We start from the raw sequence: 12,406 nt of genomic DNA on the forward strand, positions 1-12,406 counted from the left end.
GCTGTAGACTCTTTCATCAACATCTCTCCATCATTCTCTTCCCCCTGCTGTAGACTCTTTCATCAACATCTCTCCATCATTGTCTCTTCCCCCTGCTGTAGACTCTGTCATCAACATCTCTCCATCATTATGTCTCTTCCCCCTGCTGTAGACTCTGTCATCAACATCTCTCCATCATTATGTCTCTTCCCCCTGCTGTAGACTCTATCAACATCTCTCCTCCATTATGTCTCTTCCCCCTTGCTGTAGACTCTGTCATCAACATCTCTCCATCATTATGTCTCTTCCCCCCTGCTGTAGACTCTGTCATCAACATCTCTCCATCATTATGTCTCTTCCCCCTGCTGTAGACTCTGTCATCAACATCTCTCCATCATTATGTCTCTTCCCCCTGCTGTAGACTCTTTCATCAACATCTCTCCATCATTATGTCTCTTCCCCCTGCTGTAGACTCTGTCATCAACATCTCTCCATCATTATGTCTCTTCCCCCTGCTGTAGACTCTGTCATCAACATCTCTCCATCATTATGTCTCTTCCCCCTGCTGTAGACTCTATCAACATCTCTCCTCCATTATGTCTCTTCCCCCTTGCTGTAGACTCGGTCATCAACATCTCTCCATCATTATGTCTCTTCCCCCCTGCTGTAGACTCTGTCATCAACATCTCTCCATCATTATGTCTCTTCCCCTTGCTCTAGGCTCTTTCATCAACATCTCTCCATCATTATGTCTCTTCCCCCCTGCTGTAGACTCTGTCATCAACATCTCTCCATCATTATGTCTCTTCCCCCTGCTGTAGACTCTGTCATCAACATCTCTCCATCATTATGTCTCTTCCCCCCTGCTGTAGACTCTGTCATCAACATCTCTCCATCATTATGTCTCTTCCCCCCTGCTGTAGACTCTGTCATCAACATCTCTCCTCCATTATGTCTCTTCCCCCTTGCTGTAGACTCTGTCATCAACATCTCTCCATCATTATGTCTCTTCCCCCCTGCTGTAGACTCTGTCATCAACATCTCTCCATCATTATGTCTCTTCCCCCCTGCTGTAGACTGTCATCAACATCTCTCCATCATTATGTCTCTTCCCCCTGCTGTAGACTCTGTCATCAACATCTCTCCATCATTATGTCTCTTCCCCCCTGCTGTAGGCTCTGTCATCAACATCTCTCCATCATTATGTCTCTCCCCCCTGCTGTAGACTCTGTCATCAACATCTCTCCATCATTATGTCTCTCCCCCCTGCTGTAGACTCTGTCATCAACATCTCTCCATCATTATGTCTCTCCCCCCTGCTGTAGACTCTGTCATCAACATCTCTCCATCATTATGTCTCTACCCCCCTGCTGTAGACTCTGTCATCAACATCTCTCCAGGTTCCTCCCCATCGTGTAACTGGGACAGGACGGTCGCTAGTCCCGTGTCGCAAGCGTCCGTCTGAACCAACATCGGTACCTGGAAAACGTACGTTACGAGAATCGGATGGGGAGCACAGCGCTTCCTTCAGGCGCCTGAACGCCGCTTCGGTCTCGTCCGTCCATATCACTGTTTTCGGGAGGCGGGCCCTGGTTAGATCGGTGAGGGGGGGAGGCTATAGCCGAAAAGTTGGGGGAAAAAACCGGCTATAGGATCCCGCCAGCCCCAGGAAGGACTTGACCTGTGTCTTGGTGCGTGGAACTGGCCAGTCACGTACCGCGTGGACCTTCCTCTCCTGGGGCTTGATGTTCCACCGTCCGATCGTTATACGGGTAGCGCCCGTAAGAAGCGATCCCATGACCACTTTGTCTATGAGGGAGAGGGTGGATACGTCGGTTAGGAGCCACGCCTGGTGATGCGCAGTAGGTCGCTCATCTGGGCTCGAGGGGAGGCGTCGGCCACGAACCTCCAGCCGTGGACCAGTTGGGCCCGGTGGGCCAGTCTGTATCCGTGGCGGCTGAGGTATCTCCCGTTTTGAGACGTCGTAGTTAGCCGCCAGTTCGGCGTTGAGGTCATAATACACCTTTTTGGCGTTTCCGGACAGGAACGGTGCCAGCAGGCTCGCCCACTTTGCTTTTGGCCACCCTTCCCGGAGCGCTGTCCGTTCAACCGTTCAGGGGTAGGTTTCGATGACGTCGTCCTCCGTTAGCTTCATTAAAAACTGGTCTGGATGCGATTCGGTTGGCGTTCCTCCTTGTAGCTTCCTGATTTCCTCAACCAGGCGGACATTTTGTAGGCGCAGTTCCTCCAGCGTTCGTTCCTGAACCGGTTGTTGGACCCGGACGAACTGAGCTATCAACTCGTCCATGCTGATGCTGCGTTAAACGTCAACCCTGATCTGAACCACGTCAAATGCCCGCATTCTCCACCACTTGGTGCCAGACCAGGGGTTTTGATCAAAACGTTTCCACTGATCAGACACGGACACCAGGCCTCGACAAGTCTCCCCCTCCTCTGCGGGACGCCACACTGTAGAATGTGTGGGATTTTTGTTTAAGGTGGTGATTCTGTAATGCTAATGGTCTTAAGTTCTTCATCCCTTTTCATTTTCCCTCCTAGGATCCTTCATCAACATCTCCCAGATGATTGCCTGTGTGGGCCAGCAGGCTATAAGCGGCTCTCGAGTACCCGACGGCTTTGAGAACCGCTCGCTGCCACACTTTGAGAAGCACTCTAAAGTAAGATCCTCTGAGAACCACGTAACGCCTTTTATTAACCAGCTGAAATCACCATTAGATCTGTCCAGAGTCGCAGGGCATGGGGTTGATTCATTCATGAAGAGATGAGGGCTGGTTTGGTTACAGGCTAGCTGGGGATGGGAAGGTTGAGGAGTGTGTTTTCCTTCCTAGCAGTAAACAGCATCTCCAGCTGACTCAGTCAGAGCCCTGTTTCATTTTTGTCTAACAGGGTATGAATCCCAAATGGCACCCTATTTTTTTTTAAATATTTTTTTAAGTAATTTAGCGGACGCTCTTATCCAGAGCGACTTACAGTTAGTGAGTGCATACATTTTCATACTGGCCCCCCGTGGGAATCGAACCCACAACCATTGGTGTTGCAAACGCCATGCTCTACCAACTGAGCTACAGAGGGCTATTCCCTACTTAGTGCACTACTTTTGACCAAGGCTCTGTGGGCCCTAGTCAAAAGTAGTGCACTATACAGTATAGGGAATAGGGTGCCATTTGGGACACATCCAGGGTGTTTTATAATGATGTAACCTCTCTCTCTGTGTCACAGCTCCCTGCAGCTAAAGGCTTTGTGGCTGACAGCTTTTATTCAGGCCTGACTCCCACAGAGTTCTTCTTTCACACTATGGCTGGTCGAGAGGGCTTGGTGGACACCGCCGTTAAAACAGCAGAGACCGGATACATGCAGGTAACACACACACACACACACACCTCTGGGCTGCTGCACCGTACCCTGCACAGCCCCTCTGCTTGTATTAAAGAAAACGAATCTAAATCTATCAGGTTCCCTCTTGAGTAGCGATCAGGGTTATATCCTAGGGTTAGTGTTGTTATGTTGTTGATGTGTTCAGGTCAGAACAGCTCACCACAGCTCTGACTAATGACACATAGCAGATGAAAGATGAAAGGTGTTGAGTGGTCACACACATACACACACACACCGTTGCACAACAATCTGTTGAGTCATCCTTTGATCTGTTCTTCTGTGGTGGATGTGTTGTGTGTCAACAGAGGCGTCTGGTGAAGTCGTTGGAGGACCTGTGTTCCCAGTATGATCTGACGGTACGGAGCTCCACTGGTGACATCATCCAGTTCATCTACGGGGGGGACGGCCTGGACCCGGCCGCCATGGAGGGCAAAGATGAACCGCTGGAGTTCAACAGAGTTCTGGACAACATCCGGGTGAGTCACACACATGTGCGGCAAGACTTAATCTCACACACACACAGAGAGAGAGAGAGACAGAGAGAGAGGGAGACGCAGAGAGAGAGGGAGACGCAGAGAGAGAGGGAGACGCAGAGAGAGAGGGAGACGCAGAGAGAGAGGGAGACGCAGAGAGAGAGGGAGACGAGAGAGAGAGGAGCAGAGAGAGGGAGACGAGAGAGAGAGGGAGACGAGAGAGAGGGAGACGCAGAGAGAGAGGGAGACGCAGAGAGAGAGGGAGACGCAGAGAGAGAGGGAGACGCAGAGAGAGGGAGACGCAGAGAGAGAGGGAGACGAGAGAGAGAGGGAGACGCAGAGAGAGAGGGAGACGCAGAGAGAGAGGGAGACGCAGAGAGAGAGGGAGACACACACACACACAGAGAGAGAGACACACACAGACACACACACACACAGAGGCACACACATATAGAGGCACACTTACACACACAGAGACATACACACAGAGAGAGAGACACGCACACAGAGACACATGCATGGACAGACACATGCAGTTGCTCACACACACACATTATTCACTTAGACCTCACCTGTTGTCACTGGCAACAAGAACATATGCACATTTCAAACTGCCATCTGGTAGAGATGTTGAGACAGTGGGCTATAATTAACTTCTGCTTGGCAACACACAACTTTGAGTATTTCTTCGAATTTTCTTTAGATGCCAGACTTCAGAATTTGAAGACCGTGAAATAAGATTTTACCCACAGTGCATATCATCATCTCAATGTATGTGTTAGTGATGTGCAGGTCAGCTGTTTGTTCACCCGCCCACAATTACTAATAACACATCCGCACTCCTCCCTCCATCCCTCTATCCCTTCTCCCTCCATCCCTCCTCCCTCCATCCCTCCATCCCTCTGTCCTCTATCCCTCCATCCCTCTATCCCTCCTCTTCCCTCTATCCCTCCTCCCTCCATCCCTCTATCCCTCCTCCCTCCATCCCTCTATCCCTCTCCCCATCCCTCCATCCTCTATCCCATCCTCCATCCCTCTATCCCTCCTCCCTCCATCCTCCTCCTTCATCCCTCCTCCCTCCATCCCTCCTCCCTCCATCCCTCTTCCCTCCTCCCTCTATCCCTCCTCCCTCTATCCCTCTATCCCTCCTCCCTCCATCCCTCTATCCCTCCTCCCTCCGTCCCTCTATCCCTCCTCCCTCCGTCCCTCTATCCCTCCTCCCTCCGTCCCTCTATCGCTCCATCCCTCTATCCCTTCTCTTCCCTCTATCCCTCCATCCCTCCTCCTCATCCCTCCATCCCTCTATCCTCCTCCTCTATCCCTCCCTCCATCCCTCTGTCCCTCCATCCCTCCATCCCTCCTCCCTCCGTCCCTCTATCCCTCCTCCCTCTATCCCTCCCTCCTCCCTCCATCCCTCCCTCTATCCCTCCTCCCTCTATCCCTCTATCCCTCCCTCCTCCCTCTATCGCTCCATCCCTCTATCCCTCCTCTTCCCTCTATCCCTCTATCACTCCTCCCTCCTCCCTCCATCCCTCTATCCCTCTTCCCTCCTCCCTCTATCCCTCCTCCCTCTATCCCTCCCTCCTCCCTCCATCCCTCCATCCCTCTGTCCCTCATCCCTCTATCCCTCCTCTTCCCTCTATCCCTCCTCTTCCCTCTATCCCTCCTCCTCATCCCTCCGTCCCTCCATCCCTCTATCCCTCCTCCCTCTATCCCTCTATCCCTCCCTCCTCCCTCTATCCCTCCTCCCTCCGTCCCTCTATCGCTCCATCCCTCCTCCCTCCATCCCTCTATCCCTCTTCCCTCCTCCCTCTATCCCTCCTCCCTCTATCCCTCCCTCCTCCCTCCATCCCTCTGTCCCTCATCCCTCTATCCCTCCTCTTCCCTCTATCCCTCCTCTTCCCTCTATCCCTCTATCCTCCTCCCTCCTCCCTCCATCCCTCTATCCCTCTTCCCTCCTCCCTCTATCCCTCCTCCCTCTATCCCTCCATCCCTCCATCCCTCTGTCCCTCATCCCTCTATCCCTCCTCTTCCCTCTATCCCTCCTCTTCCCTCTTCCCTCCTCCCTCTATCCCTCCTCCCTCTATCCCTCCCTCCCTCCTTCCTCCCTCCATCCCTCCATCCCTCTATCCCTCCTCCCTCTATCCCTCTATCCCTCCCTCCTCCCTCTATCCCTCCTCTTCCCTCTATCCCTCTATCACTCCTCCCTCCTCCCTCCTCCCTCTATCCCTCCTCCCTCCATCCCTCCCTCTTCCCTCCATCCCTCTATCCCTCCATCCCTCTATCCCTCCCTCCATCCCTCCATCCCTCTGTCCCTCCTCCCTCTATCCCTCCTCCCTCCATCCCTCATCCCTCTATCCCTCCTCCCTCTATCCATCCCTCCATCCCTCTGTCCCTCATCCCTCTATCCCTCCTCTTCCCTCTATCCCTCCTCCCTCCGTCCCTCCGTCCCTCCATCCCTCTATCCCTCATCCCTCCATCCCTCCTCCCTCCATCCCTCCGTCCCTCTATCCCTCCTCTTCCCTCTATCCCTCCTCTTCCCTCCATCCCTCTATCCCTCCATCCCTCCATCCTCCCTCCATCCCTCCATCCCTCTATCCCTCCTCTTCCCTCCATCCCTCTATCCCTCCTCCCTCCATCCCTCCCTCCATCCCTCTATCCCTCCTCCCTCCATCCATCCCTCCATCCCTCTATCCCTCTATCCCTCCCTCCATCCCTCTATCCCTCCTCCCTCATCCCTCCATCCCTCTATCCCTCTTCTCCATCCCTCCCTCCATCTCTCATCCCTCTATCCCTCCTCATCCCTCCATCCTCATCCCTCCATCCCTCTCCCTCTATCCCTCCTCCCTCTATCCTCTTCCTCCATCCTCTATTCCTCCCTCCATCCCTCCATCCCTCCATCCCTCTATCCCTCTATCCCTCCCTCCATCCTCTATCCTTCCTCCCTCCATCCCTCCCTCCATCCCTCATCTCCTCTATCCCTTCCCTTCATCTCCCTCCATCCCTCTATCCCTCCTCCCTCCATCCCTCCTCCATCCCTCTATCCCTCCCTCCATCCCTCTATCCCTCCCTCCATCCTCTATCCTCTTCCTCACCTCCATCCCTCTATCCCTCTTCCCCTCTTCCCTCCTCCCTCATCCTTCTATCCCTCTATCCCTCCCTCCTCCCTCTACTCCTCTTCCATCCCTCCATCCCTCCCTCCATCTCCCTCCATCCCTCTATTCCTCCTCCATCCCTCTATCCCTCTATCCTCTTCCTCTATTCCTCCATCTCTTCATCCCTCTATCACTCCTCCCTCTTCCCTCTATCCTCCTTCCATCCCTCTATCTCTCCATCCCTCTATCTCTCTATTCCTCTCCCTCTATCTCTTCACTCTCCATCCTCAATCCCTCTATCCCTCCATCCCTCTATCCCTCCCTCCTCCTCTATCCTCTCCTCCCTCCTCCTTCATCCCTCCATCCCTCCATCCCTCTATCCCTCCATTCTCCATCCCTCCCTTCCCTCCATCCCTCCATCCCTCCGTCCCTCTATCCCTCCTTCCCTCTATCCCTCCATCTCCTCTCTCCATCCCTTCCACCCTCTATCCCTCTATCCCTCCTCATCCTCCATCCCTTCTATCCCTCCATCCCTCTATCCCTCTATCCCTCCCTCCATCCCTCTATCCCTCTCCTCCATCCTCCTCCATCCCTCCATCCCTCTATCCCTCCTCCCTCCATCCCTCCCTCCATCTCTATCCTCTCCTCCATCCCTCCATCCCTCTCCATCCTCTCCCTCTATCTCCTCCATCTCCTCTATCCCTCCTCCTCTATCTCTCCTCTATCCCTCCCTCTATCCCTCTATCCCTCTATCCCTCTATCCTCTCCCTCATCCCTCTCATCCCTCCATCTCCTCATCCTCCACCCCTCCTCCATCCCTCTATCCCTCCTCCCTCCATCCATCCCTCCATCCCTCTATCCCTCCCTCTATCCCTCCTCCCTCTATCCCTCCCTCTATCCCTCCTCCCTCTATCCCTCCTCCCTCTATCCCTCCATCCCTCCATCCCTCTATCCCTCCTCTTCCCTCCATCCCTCTATCCCTCCTCTCCATCCCTCTCCATCCCTCCATCCCTCTATCCTCTCCATCCCTCTTTCCCTCTATCCCTCCCTCCATCCCTCTATCCCTCCTCCCTCCATCCCTCCATCCCTCTATCCCTCCTTTCCCTCCATCCCTCCATCCTTCTATCCCTCTATCCCTCCCTCCCTCTCTCCATCCCTCTATCCCTCCTCTTCCTCTATCCCTCCTTCCTCCATCCCTCCCACCTCCATCCTCTATCCCTCCTCCCTCCATCCCTCTATCCCTCCATCCCTCTATCCCTCCCTCCATCCCTCTATCCTTCCTCCCTCCATCCCTCCCTCCATCCCTCCATCCCTCTATCCCTCCTCCCTCCATCCCTCCCTCCATCCCTCTATCCCTCCTCCCTCCATCCATCCCTCCATCCCTCTATCCCTCCCTCTATCCCTCCTCCCTCCATCCCTCTATCCCTCCTCCCTCCATCCATCCCTCCATCCCTCTATCCCTCCCTCTATCCCTCCTCCCTCTATCCCTCTATCCCTCCCTCCATCCCTCTATCCTTCCTCCCTCCATCCCTCTCATCCCTCCATCCCTCTATCCCTCCTCCCTCCATCCCCCTCCATCCCTCTATCCCTCTCCCTCCATCACCTCCATCCCTCTATCCCTCCCTCCATCCCCCTCCCTCTATCCCTCCATCCCTCTATCCCTCCTCTTCCCTCCATCCCTCTATCCCTCCCTCTATCCCTCCCTCCATCCCTCTATCCCTCCTCCCTCCATCCCTCCCTCCATCCCTCTATCCCTCTATCCCTCCCTCCATCCCTCTATCCCTCCTCCCTCCATCCTCTCCATCCTCTCCCTTCCCTCCATCCCTCTCATCCCTCCATCCCTCTATCCCTCCCTATCCCTATCCCTCCATCCCTCTCTCCCTCCATCCCTCCCTCCATCCCTCTATCCTCCCTCTTCCCTCCATCCCTCTATCCCTCTCCCTCCATCCCTCCATCCCTCCATCCCTCCCTATCCCTCCTCCCTCCATCCCTCCTCCCTCATCCCTCTATCCTCCTCATCCCTCTATCCCTCTTCCCTCTATCCCTCCTCCTCCCTCATCCCTCTATCCCTCCTCCCTCCATCCCTCTCCCTCCATCCCTCCATCCCTCTATCCTCTATCTATCTCCTCCTCTCATCCCTCCATCCCTCCATCCCTCCTCTATCCCTCTATCCCTCCTCCCTCCATCCCTCCTCCATCCCTCTATCCCTCCTCCCTCTATCCCTCCATCCCTCCATCCCTCCATCCCTCTATCCCTCCTCCCTCCATCCCTCCTCCCTCCATCCCTCTATCCCTCCTCCATCCTTCCGTCCCCCAGTCTGTCCATACGTGTTCAGAGCAGCCAGCCCTTAGTAAGAATGAGTTGGTCCTGACAGCGGAGTCCATCATGAAGAGGAGTGACTTCAAGTGCTGCAGAGACAGCTTCCTCGAGGTAAATAACAAACTATCACTTCCGCTTGACTGCTTCTATGTCTGCGTTCAAAATGGCACCCTATTCCCTACATAGTGCACTTTAACCAGAGCCCTGGTCTAAAGTAGTGCACTACATACCGTAGAGAGTAGGGACCAAACTATGTTATTGGTTTTAGATCTATTATCAACAGCAATGTTCCAGCGTATAGACCTATATCAATCATCAACAGCCAATCAAATGTCAAGACAGATTTCTTCATTCAAACCAATAATACCAGCAGTTACACTCCGGCGTATAGACCGAGACTAGGTGACGTTCCAAATGGCACCCTATTCCCTATGGGGTGCACTACTTTTGACCTGGGCCCGTTGGGCTCTATATAGGGACTAGGGTACCATTTAGGAGGTAGACCTATAAGGCCTATCAACAGCCACAGCCGACAACAGATCTTCAACCACCGTTCAAATATTATACATCTAGTTTGACCTCTCTCACTACCAAATATTATACATCTAGTTTGACCTCTCTCACTACCAAATATTATACATCTAGTTTGACCTCTTTCACTACCAAATATTATAGATCTAGTTTGACCTCTCTCACTGCAAATATTATAGATCTAGTTTGACCTCTCTCACTGCAAATATTATAGGTCTAGTTTGACCTCTCTCACTACCAAATATTATAGATCTAGTTTGACCTCTCTCACTACCAAATATTATACATCTAGTTTGACCTCTCTCACTACCAAATATTATACATCTAGTTTGACCTCTCTCACTACCAAATATTATAGATCTAGTTTGACCTCTCTCACTGCAAATATTATAGATCTAGTTTGACCTCTCTCACTGCAAATATTATAGATCTAGTTTGACCTCTCCCACTACCAAATATTATAGATCTAGTTTGACCTCTCACTGCAAATATTATAGATCTAGTTTGATCTCACTCACTACCAAATATAATATATCTAGTTTGACCTCACTCACTACCATATATTATAGATCTAGTTTGACCTCTCTCACTGCAAATATTATAGATCTAGTTTGACCTCTCACTGCCAATATTATAGATCTAGTTTGACCTCTCACTACCAAATATAATAGATGTAGTTTGACCTCTCTCACTGGTCCGAGACTCTCCATCATTCATCAAGGCAAGCAATTGAAGACAATATTACCATTTTACCTTCTGAGCTCTATTTGCCAGACTTGACTGCCTTAGCTTACCTGAACCTTCCATAATAACGATCACACACGCTAGCTGCCTGAGCAGAGCTGTCATCTGTGCTCTAGGATTCCTCCTTTAACACTAGAACCGCCATAGGACAACGGCCACTGACGTTTGATTTTGTAAATTTTAAAAATCTGCCCCCCCCAAAAAAAAAAGCTATGTCCTGCTCTTTCCCTGACTTTTCCTAAATGTTTGTATTTTATGACAAATGGATTGAATGAGCGATAATTGTGCAAGTTACTTCACAATCTAATTTAAATTAGGCCTAACTGAGTAATGAGGGTGAAGAGGATGATTTAATTTAGAAAGACAGTAGTGTAATGATGAGTTTGTGTTATGCCTGTTTATCAGCGTTGGCGCTCATGTTAATAATTTGACCGCACGGCTTGCCGGTTGGTACCATTTTTCTTTTACGTTTTACTTTGTAAAAAGAAGCTGTTACAGGACTGTTTTATTTACTGTAACTCTTTTACTAAACAAATGTATTGTAAGGGAAACGAAAACATGCTATGTGTTGCAGTAGGCCTTTAAAATAATGCCAAACATGTCCTCGACTCTATCCAAGTTGATACCGGAAACAAACACTGCCAGTCAGCCTGCACCTAAACTATACCGAAACTAATTTCACACATAATAAGAGTTAGCCTATAGACAAGATTAAATTGGCAATCTGATGAGTGACAATATCAGTTGTTAAATTGTACATGAAGAGATGGGCGGATCTTGTAATTGACAGATGGCGGGAAAGGAGCATTGCTTTATCAAATCCTCCTTCAGTCACATGCAGGTAATGGTGATTTCTATATACACTGAACAAAAAATATAAACGCAACATGTAAAGCGTTGGTCCCATGTTTCATGAGCTAAAATAAAAGATCCCAGAAATGTTCCATACGCACAAAAAGCTTATTTCTCTCAAATTTTGTGCACACATTTTTTTACATCCCTGTTAGTGAGTATTTCTCATTTGCCAAGAGGATCCATCCATCTGACAGGTGTGGCATATCAAGAAGCTGATTAAACAGCGTGATCATTACACAGGTGCACCTTGTGCTGGGGACAATAAAAGGCCACTCTAAACTGTGCAGTTTTGTCACACAACACAATGCAGAAGATGTATCAAGTTTTGAGTGAGCCTCCAACGTCGTTTTAGAGAATTTGGCAGTACATCCAACCGGCCTCACAACCGCAAACCACTTGTATGGCGTCGTGTGGGTGAGTGGTTTGCTGATGGCAACGTTGTGAACAGAGTGCCCCATGGTGGTGTTGGGGTTATGATATGGGCAGGCATACAGTGCATTCGAAAAGTATTCAGACCCCTTTACTTTTTCCACATTGTGTTACGTTACAGCCGTATTCTTAAATAGTTTCCTCACCAATCTACACACAATACCCTATAATGACAAATCAAAAACAGGTTGACTCTAATCTTTGTAATCTTTTATTTCTGATATATTTTGACGAATATTTCTTCATGCAATTAATCCTTTACAATAGTTTATGCACTATTTATCCAGCGTTTTATTTATTAAGCATGTTGGCGCACCTTGCTGGTTGATATGCATCTGATGCATATGCTAAAGGGGACGCCCAGCCATGTTCTCTAGCGGGATTCCTCCTTTAATGACCTGTACCATGAGTACTGCGACTAGAAATGCATCTTTTAACATTAAAAATGCTTCTCTAAACATTAAAAGCATCTCTAAACATGTATTGGCATTTATAATGTCTGTTGTTCTGAAAGTTTTCATATAGTGTTGCTGTTTCTTCATCAGTACATGCCCTGTAGTCCAGAGGGTTATTTCAAAGCATATT

The 12,406-nt window shown here is 50.6% G+C and overlaps 1 protein-coding gene across 1 annotated transcript in view; it reads left to right on the forward strand.

The window, feature by feature from the left end:
* LOC123487216 (DNA-directed RNA polymerase III subunit RPC1-like) overlaps positions 1–12,406 on the forward strand; it is a 69,029-nt gene that overhangs the window by 36,831 nt on the left and 19,792 nt on the right. The window contains 4 exon segments of the mRNA XM_045218374.1: positions 2,539–2,657; positions 3,220–3,357; positions 3,681–3,851; positions 9,260–9,373. Coding sequence (XP_045074309.1) covers positions 2,539–2,657; positions 3,220–3,357; positions 3,681–3,851; positions 9,260–9,373 — 542 coding nt within the window.

Source organism: Coregonus clupeaformis, unplaced genomic scaffold (assembly GCF_020615455.1).
Source record: "Coregonus clupeaformis isolate EN_2021a unplaced genomic scaffold, ASM2061545v1 scaf1533, whole genome shotgun sequence".
Taxonomy (NCBI): domain Eukaryota; kingdom Metazoa; phylum Chordata; class Actinopteri; order Salmoniformes; family Salmonidae; genus Coregonus; species Coregonus clupeaformis.